A 13,905-nucleotide genomic window follows, 5' to 3' on the forward strand; every position below is an offset into this window, starting at 1 on the left:
TTGAAATTATATTTGGACATACATTTCACTTAAAAATATTACAGTTTTATGAGTGGGGAAAAACAATTCCCGAAAAATTTGAAAAAGGTTTTTGGTTTTTGAAAAATTCATTGCCGAAAAATCTCCAAAAATTTAAAGAATTTCATGGACAAACACATTTTTTTAAAAAAAAAAGTCAAAAAAGGAAAAAATATCTATGACCAAACGGGCCCTTAAATTCATTTCAAGCCAACATCCATAATATTTATATGAGAACACTAAATTACATATCTAGAGCATGTCATCAGGTGGGTCTTCCAGCCACGAATCTATATTAGTCGGGTCAGCAAACCAGAAAGTAATGACATGAAAAAAAGATTTCTTCTTCATCACATAACCACACTAGAAAAGTGAAGGAAAAAATGAAAGAAAAAAGAAATTAAAGTTCATCAAATATTATTAGTAATTGTTAGTAATTGCTAGTGATGATACGGAGAAGTTGCTTGAATTCTATTTTTTCTCTTCTGCAGAAATCCTTGCAAAGATCTCTTCATGGAAAGACCAGTTTGAGGTTGTAACAATGGCGATGATGCCTCTGAAATTTGTGATGAAGTCTTTGTATTCTCCTCCATTTCTCTACTTGCGAGATATATTATTGCTTTCGCCTGCATTTTCATGAAGGAAAATAAATTACTTAAGAATTATTAGGAAAACTAACATTTTTTACGAAGAAAATTAAAGAGAAATAATAATTTTTACAGCTATGAAAGTAACAAATGTGAAAGGAACTTAGTTTGTATACACCAATGGTATGTAAAAACCCCATAAATATATTTTAACCTATATTGTAACAAGTGACCCGCCTTGCTTCTAAGTTACAAATAAAAATTGATTTTAATTACTTGAGCTTAAAAGCTACTTTTTTTGTGAAAATAGCACGGGCTAATTTATTTTCGGATTGATAATTGAAAAATAGCCAGCGTTTGCAAAGCCAGTGAAAAATAGCCACTTTTTTTGCTGAAACACAAAAAGTTCCAGCATAATATGTTGGATTATGGAGCTCCTTCATATACTTCCAGCATATTATATTGGAACTCCAATATACGAAAAAGTTTCAGCATAATATAATGGATTATAGAGGTCTTGCTTATAAACTTCCAACATATTATGTCGAAACTCCAGCACATAATGAAATTCCAATACATTATGGTGGAATCTCATATGTAAAGCATTCGAACTCCAACATATTATGCTGGAATTTTTTCGAATTTTTAAAGGTGTTTTTGTTCAGATTTTATTTTTACATGAAAAAGTGGCTAACTTTCGATTACTTTTGAAACTGTCCCTATTTTCAATTACTAGTTATAAATCTGACTATTTTTTATTTCCCCCCTTTTTTCCCGCCAATCCAAACGTGCTCTATAGAAGAAAGTGATTTTTTTATATGGTCACAATCTCTTTCTGATCAAAATTGTCTTTGATCCTATAGTATTTAAGGAAAAATTAAAAACATGTATCTACCTTAACCAAAATCCATTTGTTATTATCTTCAATTCTTGACCATCCCCCTCCCCAAAAAGGTGAAAGGGTACCCTGACTTCCCTTTCTTGTTAAATAATTTTATTTTGTAAGAATTTCCATGAAATTTCAGTGCAATATTTGTTATCAAATTTCTTTGGACCACCTTGCACGAATGTGACATGAAGTTGCATCATTACTACGTTATAATACCAGAAGACAAATTTGTATACACATTGATGATTTCCACCAAACTGCACGTTCAAATTGAATTTTTTGTAGTAGATAATCTGTATTATTTTATAAAGTTATTAGTTTTACTTTTTATGAACAATTATTAATCATTGATAGGTATCTCTTAACAGATCAAATAATGTAAAATTTCCTGTATGCATACTAAAGTGAGTCAAGCGAGTAAAAGGTTTAGTAGAAAGAGTGCATTCAATAAACAAAAAAACACAGAAATTAAAAATAGAGGGATCGATAGATACACATACCTGCAGCTCTGTAGCATCAGAAACCACAACTTTTCCATTGTAGAATATAGTTAGCTGCTGCAGTTGCTTCTCTTTTGTGCCCTGGTTATCCCTCCTATATAAGGAAAAAGAGAGGAAATGTTCAATACCATATGCATATTTACAAAACTAGCCTATAAAAATAGTTATTTTGTATATGCTATTCCATAATATATATATATATATATATGCGTATGTATTTCATATCACTTTCTTGTCACAATTTATGTGATGCATTTTTCTTTTTAGTATATTCAGAAAGGATTGATATTCTATATTAAGAAATAATTTAACTTTAACTTTTTGTTTTACAAAATAGATAATTTATACCAGCACAAATATTTATGGTTAGTTTTCAATCATAAGTTTGAAAAGTCTTTTCTTTCTTCAACTCTTTGTCGGTTATAACACCAACAACAATAACAACAACAACAATTAAGTAAAATCCCACTAATGGGGTCTAGGGAGGGTAGTGTGTACGTAGACCGTACTCCTACCCCGAAGGAGTAGAGAGACTGTTTCCGAAAGATCCTCCACTCAAGAAAACAAAAGGACAAAGTGAGACAATATTAGTATCACCAAAGAAATCATAGGAAAAATAGGAACAACATAAAATCCAGAAGAAAGATGCAAAGCAAAAGCGATAGCTAGTAAATAGGTCATGCACTGGAAAGTGAAATAGTAAGATACAATACTGTCACTAGCTATCTTAGACAAAAACCCTACTAGACTAGTCCCACAATGTTACGAAGTAAAGCAAGATTCAACTACCTCCTAACCTACAACCCTAATACTCGACCTCCACATCTTTCTATTATGCCTCTATTATGTCGGTCATAATACATCGCATTAATTGAGACGAAGAGGCTATAAGATCAGTGATACAGGGGCGGCTCAATAGCATGCGAGGCCTAAAGCAAAACCTTAATAAAAGGCCTTAAATAAATACATATATATTTAATGATCATCGTTGTTTAAAAAATTAGACAAGCGTGGAATGAAAAAAATGAGAACTTGATTTTATAAAGTACAAAATATTGAATGAATTTAACATTGATTGCATCACAACTAAAATGAGAACCTAGAAAACATACTCCCTCCGTCCTAATTTGTATGACACTCTCTTTTTTAATCTGCCCTAAAAAGAATACCTTTCTATATTTGGTAATAATTCAACTATAAATTTTTCTCTTTACCCTTAATGAGATGATTTCTAGCTACACAAGTTTCTATGATTTGTTTTAGATCACAAGTTTCAAAAGTTTTTTTTAAACTTCATGCCCAGTCAAACACCTTCATATAAATTGGGACGACGGGAATATAATTTACGTGAGGAAAATAACTAATAAGCTAGATTATTAGATATAGTTACATGATAATGAAGTAAAATAATTCAGTAAAAATATAAAATAAGATTGGCAGAAAACTAATTTGGTTATACTAATCATAGGAAGAAATCAACATTAATATGAAAACAAAGAAATAAATTTATCAATAATAAATGGTAATTATACTCCCTCCGTTTCAATTTATATGAAGTAGTTTGACTCAACACGGAGTTTAAGAAAAAAACTTTTAAAATTTGTGTTCTTAAAAGCTTAAGGGGTAAAAGCTTTATGGGGCCATGATATTTGTGTAATTATAAAGACTTCTTATTAAGGGTAAAATGGGTAAAATGAAAAGTGTAAAGTTGAATTATTTCTAAATTTAAAAATGTGTCATTTATTTTGGAACATACTAAAAGGGAAAGTGTCTTATCTAGTAATCTATTTGAATGAGCACGGAGTTTAAGAAAAATGAAAACTTTTGGAATTTGTGATCCTAAACAAGTTTAAAAGTGGCTCAGAGTATTTGTGTGGTTATAAAAGCTTCTCGTTAAGAGAAGAATTGTAAGTTTAAGCTAATTTATTTTTAAATTTAGAAAGGGATTATTCTTTTTGAAACGAAGCAAAAAGGAAATAGGTTTACCTAAACTAGAATAGAGGGAGTACTACATATAGAGAAACAGTAATTTTGGGCCTTTAAATTCTTGGGGCCTAAAGGGTCTAGCCGGCCTTGCAGTGATATCACATAAAAGGGATAAATTGAACTTCAAAATTCAAAACATGGAGAGAGAGAGAGAGAGTTACCTGGAGAAGAATGGAGTGGTAGTGCAATATTCTTTAGGAGAAAAAGCTGAAACACAAGGAGGGACAAGCCTTAGATCCAAGTTACGGTTTCTTCTCATCTTTCAAAACTTGAGAAAGAATGGAGCTTTGAAGAGAATATTAATGAATTAATGAAGAACAGCAGTTCAAGATGTGATCGGAGATAATGAAGAAGAATAAAGAGACTCTGAATGAATATATACAACTTTAAAGGGTAATTTAGATGATGGAGTTGGGTGTGGGGGCCAAGGAGTGGAGTTGATAAAATAGACGCTTCAAACACGAATCTCACACTTACATAAATAAATAAAAAGAGGGTGTAAAAGAATATGTACAGAAAAATGGCATTCCCAAACTCAAAAACAGATGTTAATTACACGTGAGACATGAGGCTGTCTCATATTTATTTCCATAATTATTTCACCGCTACCTTTATAAGTTCTCCGGCTCCCGAGCTTTTCCTAACTATTTATTTATTAGCATTTCCGTCGCCCCATTTCATGTAATTGAATTAAATTGGGCACGAAATTTAACAAAGGAAGAAATACTTTTAAAATTTGTAGTTTAAAAGAAATTATAAATATTTATAGTGCTACAAATCATTACATTAAAAATAAAATAATATATAAATTATATTATTTTTAAATAAGAAAAATACAAATATTTTTGGCATAAGATAAAAAAAGGTATATCACATAAATTGACTTGGGACAAGAAATAGTTTCTTATTTATATTTGTTAAAGTTCTTTTAGAAAGAACAAAAGGTGAGAACGTATTCAACATGCTTAATATGAAAGTATATAATTTATGAATATCTTCGGATTCGCGAAATCATTCTTCAGCTTTTCTAAAGGTGTGTTTAGTATGAATCAATTACTCATATGGTTTAGTATGAATCAATTACTCATATTTAGTTAGCTTAAATGCTTTGAAAAATATTTTTCTTATAAATTCATCTTCCTTTAAATATAGGAAAATGATATATTTCCTACCAAGAGGAGGGAAAATATTTTCTAAAATATTGTTCAGTTGGATTTTCTTGTTGTTTGTCCTTCTTGTTTGCTCGATTTAATGCCTTGAAAGCTTTCTCAGGATCCGGTAATGCTTCAAACAATCAACAGTTCTTGAAGAGCTTCTAGGCATTCACCATTGACACACAAGACTACAAGCGTTAGAATTTCAATATAATGACTTTCAAATCAAGAAAGCTGACTAAACAGAGAATCGTCCTAGCAATTCTTCTAGCCGTAATTAATAACACCATTAATTCCCCGAGAACTCACGTCAAACTATGCCATATAACAAGAACTAAGAGATCGTTGCAAATATAATCCGGTTTACAGGTCCGGATCGAATCCCACAAGAAATTAACCTACTAATCACGACAACTAGTTTCGTAAGAATTCAAGTAATCAACCTTTAGAAATTTAAATAATTATTTGAGTGGTTGCTAACTAAGAGCAAAGTATTAAAGATGTAAATTTATAACTAACAAAGTAAATGTTGTAAACAAGATTGGAAAAGTCTAGGATTGTAATTTTTCCAATTGTCAGAATCTTTCTCAACTACGTTTCCTATAAATTCGCCTAAGTATTCTCTACCGATCGTGAGTACTTTGGGTGTCCTAATTCTCTTCCGAGCAATTACCACAATTTACTAGACGTATTCTTCTAAATGATGCTAGCTGACACTAATTCTCCGCTCACTACGATCGCACTAAGATTTCGTTATTACTAATCTCACCTTTAAACTCACCGTATTGATTCCTCAAATACGTTAGGGGTGATGTTATTCAACAATTACCTAAATATGTATACTCTTCCAAGCAATACACACTAAATAGGCACAGTTAATTAAGAGCTCTTCTGTTAACAACAAAGAATACGTAGTTGAACAAGTAGAGACGAATCAATGGCAAATTTACAATAAACATAGAGGAAAATTATCCTTCAATAGGTTCCATTAAACCCTAGATGATAAAGCTTGGTAAGCCATAATTTTATAAATAATCTGCATAATATTCAAAAGAATTGAACTACAAATTAAAGAGAAATGGAGGGAGAACTCGTTTGATTCCTTTCTCCAAAGTGTTATGTAGCCTTTTTTTTGCTTATCCAATAATGTCCGACCCTTGCTCAACTCGTTTAGGGAGTATTTATATGTTAGGGTTGAGGTCATTGAGTCCAAATCTGGGTCAGAGTATTTTTAATTTGCGAACAACTGGCCACCGGGTTCCTGACCTCGCAAGACCAGGCTTGTAGTATGCCTGGACCTCGCGAGGCGAGGATTATCGCGCGTTGGTGCGCGCCTCACAGCTGGCGACGCTTGGTCTGGCGCCCGGCTTTGGTGCTTTGTGCTCTTTTCTTGTATTTTTTTTTGTTTCCCACCCGGTGTCTAGTACCTTTTTTTCGTGTAATCTTCACTCCTCTTTGTCTTCCAATACTCCTACACATAAAATAATATAATTTAGCTCAAATATCACACAATTGACCACTAAACTATCCCCGGTCCATCTGAAACTTGATCCGAACATACGTCCAAGTCCAAAATCATCATACGAGCCTATGGAACCTTTAAATACCGATTCCGAGGTCGTTTACTCAAAGTGTTGACTCAAGTCAAACTTTGGTACCTTAGGCCACTATTATGGAACTAAGTGTTCCGAATTCAATCCGAACCCTTCCAAAACCAAATCAATCATCCCCGCAAGTCATAAAATAGGAAAAACACATATAGAAAGTCTTAAATAGGGTAATGTAGATCTAAAAAGCAAAAACAACCAACCGATCATTATATTTTTTAAACTTTAATTATGCCTAACCAAACAAACATAAATTAGAAAAGAAGGAGCAGTATTTTTTGTTTTTGGCCAAACCTCAATGATTTATTAGTCTTTTGAGGGTCGGAATTAGGTTACAATAAAGAGGAATGAAAAGATATGATGAAATCATATCCTCGGCTAAAGTACTTAAATGTATAAGATGAGCATTACGGTTCATATCAGCAACCTATTCTAACCATTTCTTCTATGAACAGAACGTGCTTGAAGTAAAAAGGAATAAAATATGTTAGAAAGATTCATTCCACAAGAAATATAGTTGACCATATATGCAAAATCAAAAACCTTTAGAACATGCCTAGAACATAACTTGAACCATTTTGTTCCTTTAAAGAAAGGCGCTTGAAGAAAATATCGATTGCTATACGTAACTTTAGAAATTTCATTCCATAAAAAACATATAGTCGACCATATGCTAAACTGAAAACATCTAGAACATGACTCTCTAGAGAAGAGAAAGACGAATTCTCTTGTCGACTTAGTAATATGCATGCGGCTTTAATTTACTTATAAAATGATCAAATTTTGAAACTGATTTAAACTAGTGTTTACCCTTAAAATGAGTAACAATTGAATTTGTTCGCGGTTTAAAGGATACGTGATATAATTTAACGCAAATTATCTAAGAACAATAAATAATTGAATTAAAGAGAAACAAAACAATCAGACCAAATGTGATGGAACGATTAAGTCTGGCTTTAAATGGAACGCTGAAACTGGTTCCGATGAGCTCTCGAGACGGGCTCGGTTGCAACTAAATAAATAAGCAGCTGAAAAACACTTTCAACAGTAACTAGAGAAACAAAAATGATCTTTCTTGCTTTGATATGCATGCCAACAGTGGTTGAAAATAAAAAGGTTCTCCCCTTTATATAGTAGGGGAATTTCATTCTTATTACAAGTCTAAATAAGGTAAAAATATTTCTCTTCTAGTAATTTGTGATACGCGGTTGATATCGAGCGAGATTTGTGCCGTAATATCCATTTGAGGGCGGATATTTCGGCCCCACATTTATCCTTTCTAGGTGTATTTCCTTTTGCCTCGATTCTTCACTTTGCTCGAACTCAATTCTTCCCATGTTTGGCCATGCTTGGCGCACCGTTCGTCCTCCCCGAGCTCTGATCTGTGGGAGCCCTCAGCTTTACCCGAGGCTACATCGCACAATGCTGTCTTCTCATTTTTTTATCAGAAGATTGGTGGTAACTTTATCCCGATTTTACCTGTACACAGATAGTCCCCTTACTTTTCAGAGAGTAGATTTATAGAAACGACGGGAAGTGATTAACTAACCCTGGTTCCTTCCTCCGTATGTTACAAGCTAGTTGACAAGTCACCGAAACATCCCATCAGTCGCATTGTTCTGACTTCGGACACGTGTCAGCCACCGATTGACCATACTCGGTGGGCATCAAAAGCGGAACGTCACGTTATTTTATTCCTATAAAATCTCCGATTTCCTTTTTTCACTTTTTTACTTTCCGATTACAAATCTTCTTGAGTCACCCTCAAATTTTTTACTTGATCATCACTCCCTTAAATCTTCACAAATTGTTCTCCACATCTTCATTTCTTCAACTTTAGTCTTCAAATCTTCATACTTTGCCTTTAAATCTTCAAACTCGATCTTTAAATCTTCATATTAATCTTTAAACCTTCATATCAAACTTCAAACCTTCATATTCCAAGATCAAGATGGCAACAACCTCAAAATGGTGCCTCAAAACACTGCTCCTTCAACATCTACCCCAACCACAAATACCGAGGTGACCCTTCTGGTAGAAGCCCTGAAACCTCTTCTTAAAGAGTTTATCCCCGAAGGCTGCTCCATAGATAACAACTTTAAGGTCGAAAAGCCTCCAAACAAGGAGATCGAGGTAAGGAGGCGTGGAGGTATATCTGCTCTATCACCGAAGAATCACTCCTAGCAGTCCGGGAGGAATGCAAATGGGAAGGCAAAGACGTAATCGCTCCTAGTCCTGATGAGGTATGATATCTGCCTCGGGTGGATCCACCCATCCTTTTGGAGGATCCTGACCCTTCTCCATCACTTTGCCAAAAACATAGAGGAGCCCCTGTTTTACGATCGACCATTTGCTTCGTATCTATAGCCCCCTAATCTCTTTGGGGAGATTAATCAAGCTTGCTCGATGGGAAAAGAAGGCTCCTTTCTCTAGCATCGATGAAGACAGGGACCAATGTTGGCAGGGGAGGTTTGTTCGGATAAAGACCGAAGACCTTATTCCCTCCGAGTATCTGCCATTCCCCAAGAAGTGGAACTCAAAATGTAAGTCTGTTTCCTTTTAATTTACTCCTTTAAATCTATCTCTCTTTTCCAAATACTCGATTTCAGTTGTCGGCCGAATCTCTAATGCAGTCCCTCACTTTGGGGAGTATGTCGAGGGAATATACAAATAACTAACATATTCCGAGCACGAGCGGAACAAACTTTCCAAAGGCAAATGGGAGGCTCGTTCCCCTGGTGAGTGTCCCTCTTCTCCTGGTTGAATTTCCCTTTAAGTCATTTTTATTTTATCGTCATTCTGACTAACTCCTTTTTTTTACAGGTTTGCCCAAGACCACTGAACTTTGGGAAGTTACTGAGGCCGTTGCCTCATCTCCGTCTGAAAAACCCTCTGCTTCGGCGCAACCTGCTACCAATGATGCTACGAAGAAGGAGGAGAAAACAAGAAAGAAGAAAGGGCCCTCTAACTCCTCGGACACTCCCACCGAGGAAAAGAAAAAGAGGATCATAGTCTGGATCAGAAAGAGTAACAAGAAAAGTACTCATGCCAGGGTCTCGGACCCTGAATATCTCTAACGTCTTAGGAAATAACCCGATGATGATGGCAGATCGACGCCACATAAGAGCTGGCAACCTCGGAGGAGGGTGATCGTAAGGCTGAATCCTTCTCAGCTTGGGAATTCGAGGAGGAACATATGGACATTGTTCCTCAAGAGGCTACTTCAGTTCCGAAAGAGGCCGCCGACATCATTGACGTCCCGGAGTCACCGTCTCACATGAAGCCTCTTTTAGGTGAGGCTCGAGCCGTTATAAAAAAATCGACCGAGGCGTCACGGGCTGCAGATGAGGCCCTCAAATTATTTTTTGAAGGCATAGATGTCGGCATGCTGGAAGACTACTCCGGTTTTGTCAATCTGGAGATACCAAAAAGGGATGCACTGCCGGGATTTGGTGTGTCGAGTTCGATCCCAAAGGTTGAGAAGTAGTTCCCCGCCCCGAGTGTTGACCTTGACCTAAAGAAGAAGGGCATGCTCATAGTACCAACAGTACTAGGATGCTATCTGAGCTAGTCGGTATGGACATCTACTTGTTCCTTGGTAACCGAAGAGGACTAAGAGAAGATGAACGAGGTGGATGCGCCGAGTCTCTTCAACGAGGCACAACATGCGCTGAACATGGTATACTTTCTTTCCCTTATATCTTTAAAGAGTTCATTTTGCCTTAGTGGATTTTAACTATTTGCTTCTTTTATGCCTCAGGCCTCGATGCTTCATCATGATAGCTTCCACTGGTCCCGAATGGAGGTGAGTCACCGTAAGTTCGAGATCAAACAGTAGATCCGGCAAAAATACATGCACAAATCTCTTTGTGGTTGATCTCGCCCAAACTCACACCACAATGGAGGTGAGTCATTATATGATGATAAATGAGCACCTCGGGAGGTTTCACTCAATGGCTGAATTATTTAAAAGCCTTTTCATTTTTTGGAGCTGATATGATCGAAGTTGCTTTGCTTATGCCGAGGGTAGCCTGATTAACCGGTTCTCTTTGAAGTAATTTCGAAGTAATTGAAGGCCTATGATTTTATGGCGACGGTCGGACATCCTCGAGTCGTGTTAGTTTGGAAAAAGCCTTATGACCGTAGTCATTGTGTATGGCCGTAGCCTTTTAGTCCCCGAGTGAGGTAGCCTCGGCGTCTATATCGAGGGTATGCCTTTTTAGGGGTCTTACAAGTTCGAATATATAGCCTTGACTTTATGATCGGGATTATGCTTTTTATAAGGTCTTATAAATTTGAGCATGCCTTGCTTGAGGTCTTACAGATAAGTTACTTGGCACAAGTATAATTCATGCCTTGCTTGAGGTCTTACAGGTAGGCTACTTGGTACAAGTATAGATCATGTCTGGCTTGTGGTCTTATCGGTAGGCTACTTGGTACAAGTATAAATCATGCCTTGCTTGAGGTCTTATGGGTAGGCTACTTGGTACAAGTGTAGATCATGCCTAACTTGAGGTCTTACAGGTAGGCTACTTGGTACAAGTATATATCATGCCTGGCTTGAGGTCTTACAGATTTGGGCATCAACATATGGAGGTCTTTTGGGTTTGAGGTTTCCCGCTTGAGGTCTTATGGCCTCGAATTTTTGATAAGACATCGAGAGTTCTTGGCTATGGAATCGTTTTTTAATGTTGCCTCATTGAGGGCTTATGAGCTCAAAGTTTCCATCCCGGAGTACTTATGGCTTTGAGTTTTTATGTCAGTTCCCGAGAGTTTGTGAAATTTCTAGCCCTGGGGCCGTTGCTTGTAAAAATAGCAATCTTCGCTCAGAGCGCAAAGCGTTCTAATGGTAGAAGTCAAAATGTATTCCTTGATTACTTGGTACACCTATACATGTATTTGTCGGTTCAATTATTCTATGCGGATACGGTCCATTTGACAGTTTGGCTCGATACATCATTTTCCTGTCAAGGCCCTTTTTGGCTTGTCTTGATTTCTTCGGGGAGATACCCCTAGTGTTCGAGGTTGATCGAAGAGAAGCCTTGAATACTTGTTAACATGTCCTTAGGTAGCATATAGATGTTGCCTCGTTAAAAACCTTGCCGGTAAAACCCTTCTCGGGATAAAATCCTATCGAAGGAAAAGGGTGCAACGCATGCTTTAAAACCTAAGGTTTTCAAGCTGGAAGGTACTTCGATTCTTCTAACTGGATGCCTGCACACATGTTAGTGTAAGACATAAATAAAGGGGGGGGCAATTATACCTTAGTTGTGATGGCGTTTCGAACCTCGATATGCTTCAACTACTTGCTCCGGGGACGCGGTACAGTCCTTTGTTCGTTCACCCAGGTGTAGCCGAGGATGTAGCTTGTGATTGCTACTTCGCTATTTGCTTGTCCTTTGGCTCCTTAGATATTGAAGATGTCGATGTCGGTGCCACATCATGCACTGCGAACATCTCTCTTGCAGCATGTTGCTTCCCGTATACCTTTTTATTCCATCCTTTGTTGAAAATTTCTTCATTTGATAAAGGGCTGATGGTACTGCTCTCATGCAGTGTCTCCATGGCCTTCCGAGTAAGGCATTGTATCTCATGTCTCCTTCATATTTATAGACCACATTGATACATATTTCCTTCACCTTTGAAGGGTTATTTTGAGAACCTTATTGTTCTCTTTTTTACAATTACCATAATGATGACTATTACTATTTTGGTCTTTGTCACGCCAACGTTCATTAGTCAACCACTTGTCATCATTTAGACTTATTATGCACCACTACCACATTCATTTCAAGAACAGAGCAAATCAAGTGGACAAGTTTCATGCTTTTTCATGAAAAAATACATTATTTTTCTTTAGTCATTATTTTATCCATATAAAGGCATGTAAGGCTATAATGCATTGGGACTCGAACCCAACTCTTATCATTATGTTGCACCAAGACTCAAACCCGATGTCTTACTCTCGTGGTGTATTGGGACTTAAACCAACATACTTACCATCAATTAATGTCATAATAGGCCAAAGTTCACCATGACTCACCCCTGAGCCTTTAAAAAATATTACCACTTTGATTAGTCTAAGATATTGTAACGACCCGGTCGGTCGTTTCATGAGTTACCGCTCTGTTTCCCCATTTCTTCTTCTTTATGTCTTTTTCAGTTGTATTATATCGTATTGGGATGGTTGGTTTGGGTTCGGAGTGGTTTTGTAGAGAAATGAGACACTTAGTCTCTTTTTGGGAAGCTTTAGATGGAAAAGTCAATCAGAAGTTGACTTGTGAGTAAATGATCTCGGAACTTGGTTTTTATGGTTCAGATACCTTTGTGAGGTGATTTGGAACTTAGGAGCTTGATCGGAATGTGATTTGGAGGTTTGTGGTAGATTTAGGCTTGAATTGACGAAATTGGAATTTTGGCGTTTTCCGGTCGGCAGTGGAAATCTTGATATAAACGTCGGAATTGAATTCTGGAAATTGGAGTAGGTCCTCTATGTAATTTGTGACATGTGTGCAAAATTTTAGGTCTTTTGGATGAGGTTTGATAGGCTTTTTGATCGTTTGCAAAATTCGGGAGTTTTGGAATCCTTAGGTTTGAATCTGAGGGTGATTTGATGTTTTGATGTTGTTTTGAGTGTTCTAAAGGTTGGAACAAGTTTGAATGATGTTATGGGAAGTGTTGGCATGTTTGGTTGAGGTTTCGAGGGTCTTGGGTGTGTTTCGGATGCCCAACGAACATTTTTGGACTTGAGGAGTTAGCAGTTTTGCTGGTATTCTATTGCAGACATTTTGTTCTTCGCGATCGCGTAGGCTTAGTTGGGCAGAGGTGAAATTTGTTCTACGCGATCGTAGAGTTTAGGAGGAATTGAAGGGAAGCACTTGGAAGTAAGATTTTTGAACCCAATACTCGATTCTATGGTGATTTCTAACTAATTAGACATGAAATTAGTGGGATTTAAAGCCAAAAGTTGGGGAATAAGGGCTTGTAATTGGTGAGCTTTGGTTGGGGATTTGAAGGGCCATTTGGGGTGCGATTTTGATGTTCTTGGTACGTATAGACTCGTGGGAGGATAGGGATTCTTGTGATGAGATTTTATCGAATTTTGAGACGTGGGCCCGAGGGTCAGGTTTGGCCAATTTCGGGATTTTTGAATTAATTTGATTA

The 13,905-nt window shown here is 36.6% G+C and overlaps 1 protein-coding gene across 1 annotated transcript; it reads right to left on the reverse strand.

Moving 5' to 3' along the window:
- Positions 1 to 200: 200 nt before the first annotated feature.
- LOC107798531 (protein TIFY 5A) lies at positions 201 to 4,372 on the reverse strand. Its single transcript, XM_016621541.2, has 3 exons — positions 4,142 to 4,372; positions 1,995 to 2,088; positions 201 to 644 (listed from the first exon to the last, which is right to left on the reverse strand). The coding sequence occupies exons 1-3, from the start codon at positions 4,237 to 4,239 to the stop codon at positions 459 to 461; spliced, it is 378 nt and encodes a 125-aa protein (XP_016477027.1). The 5' UTR covers positions 4,240 to 4,372; the 3' UTR covers positions 201 to 458.
- Between the last annotated feature and the right edge of the window lie 9,533 nt (positions 4,373 to 13,905).

Source organism: Nicotiana tabacum, chromosome 5, assembly GCF_000715075.1.
Source record: "Nicotiana tabacum cultivar K326 chromosome 5, ASM71507v2, whole genome shotgun sequence".
Lineage (NCBI taxonomy): Eukaryota > Viridiplantae > Streptophyta > Magnoliopsida > Solanales > Solanaceae > Nicotiana > Nicotiana tabacum.

Coding starts and splice junctions, on each gene's coding strand:
- LOC107798531 (XM_016621541.2), bottom strand. CDS start 4,239: ATGAGAAGAAACCGTAACTTGGATCTAAGGCTTGTCCCTCCTTGTGTT. Junction 2,089..4,141: donor ACCACTCCATTCTTCTCCAG/GTAACTCTCTCT, acceptor TTCCTTATATAG/GAGGGATAACCAGGGCACAA. Junction 645..1,994: donor CTGATGCTACAGAGCTGCAG/GTATGTGTATCT, acceptor ATGAAAATGCAG/GCGAAAGCAATAATATATCT.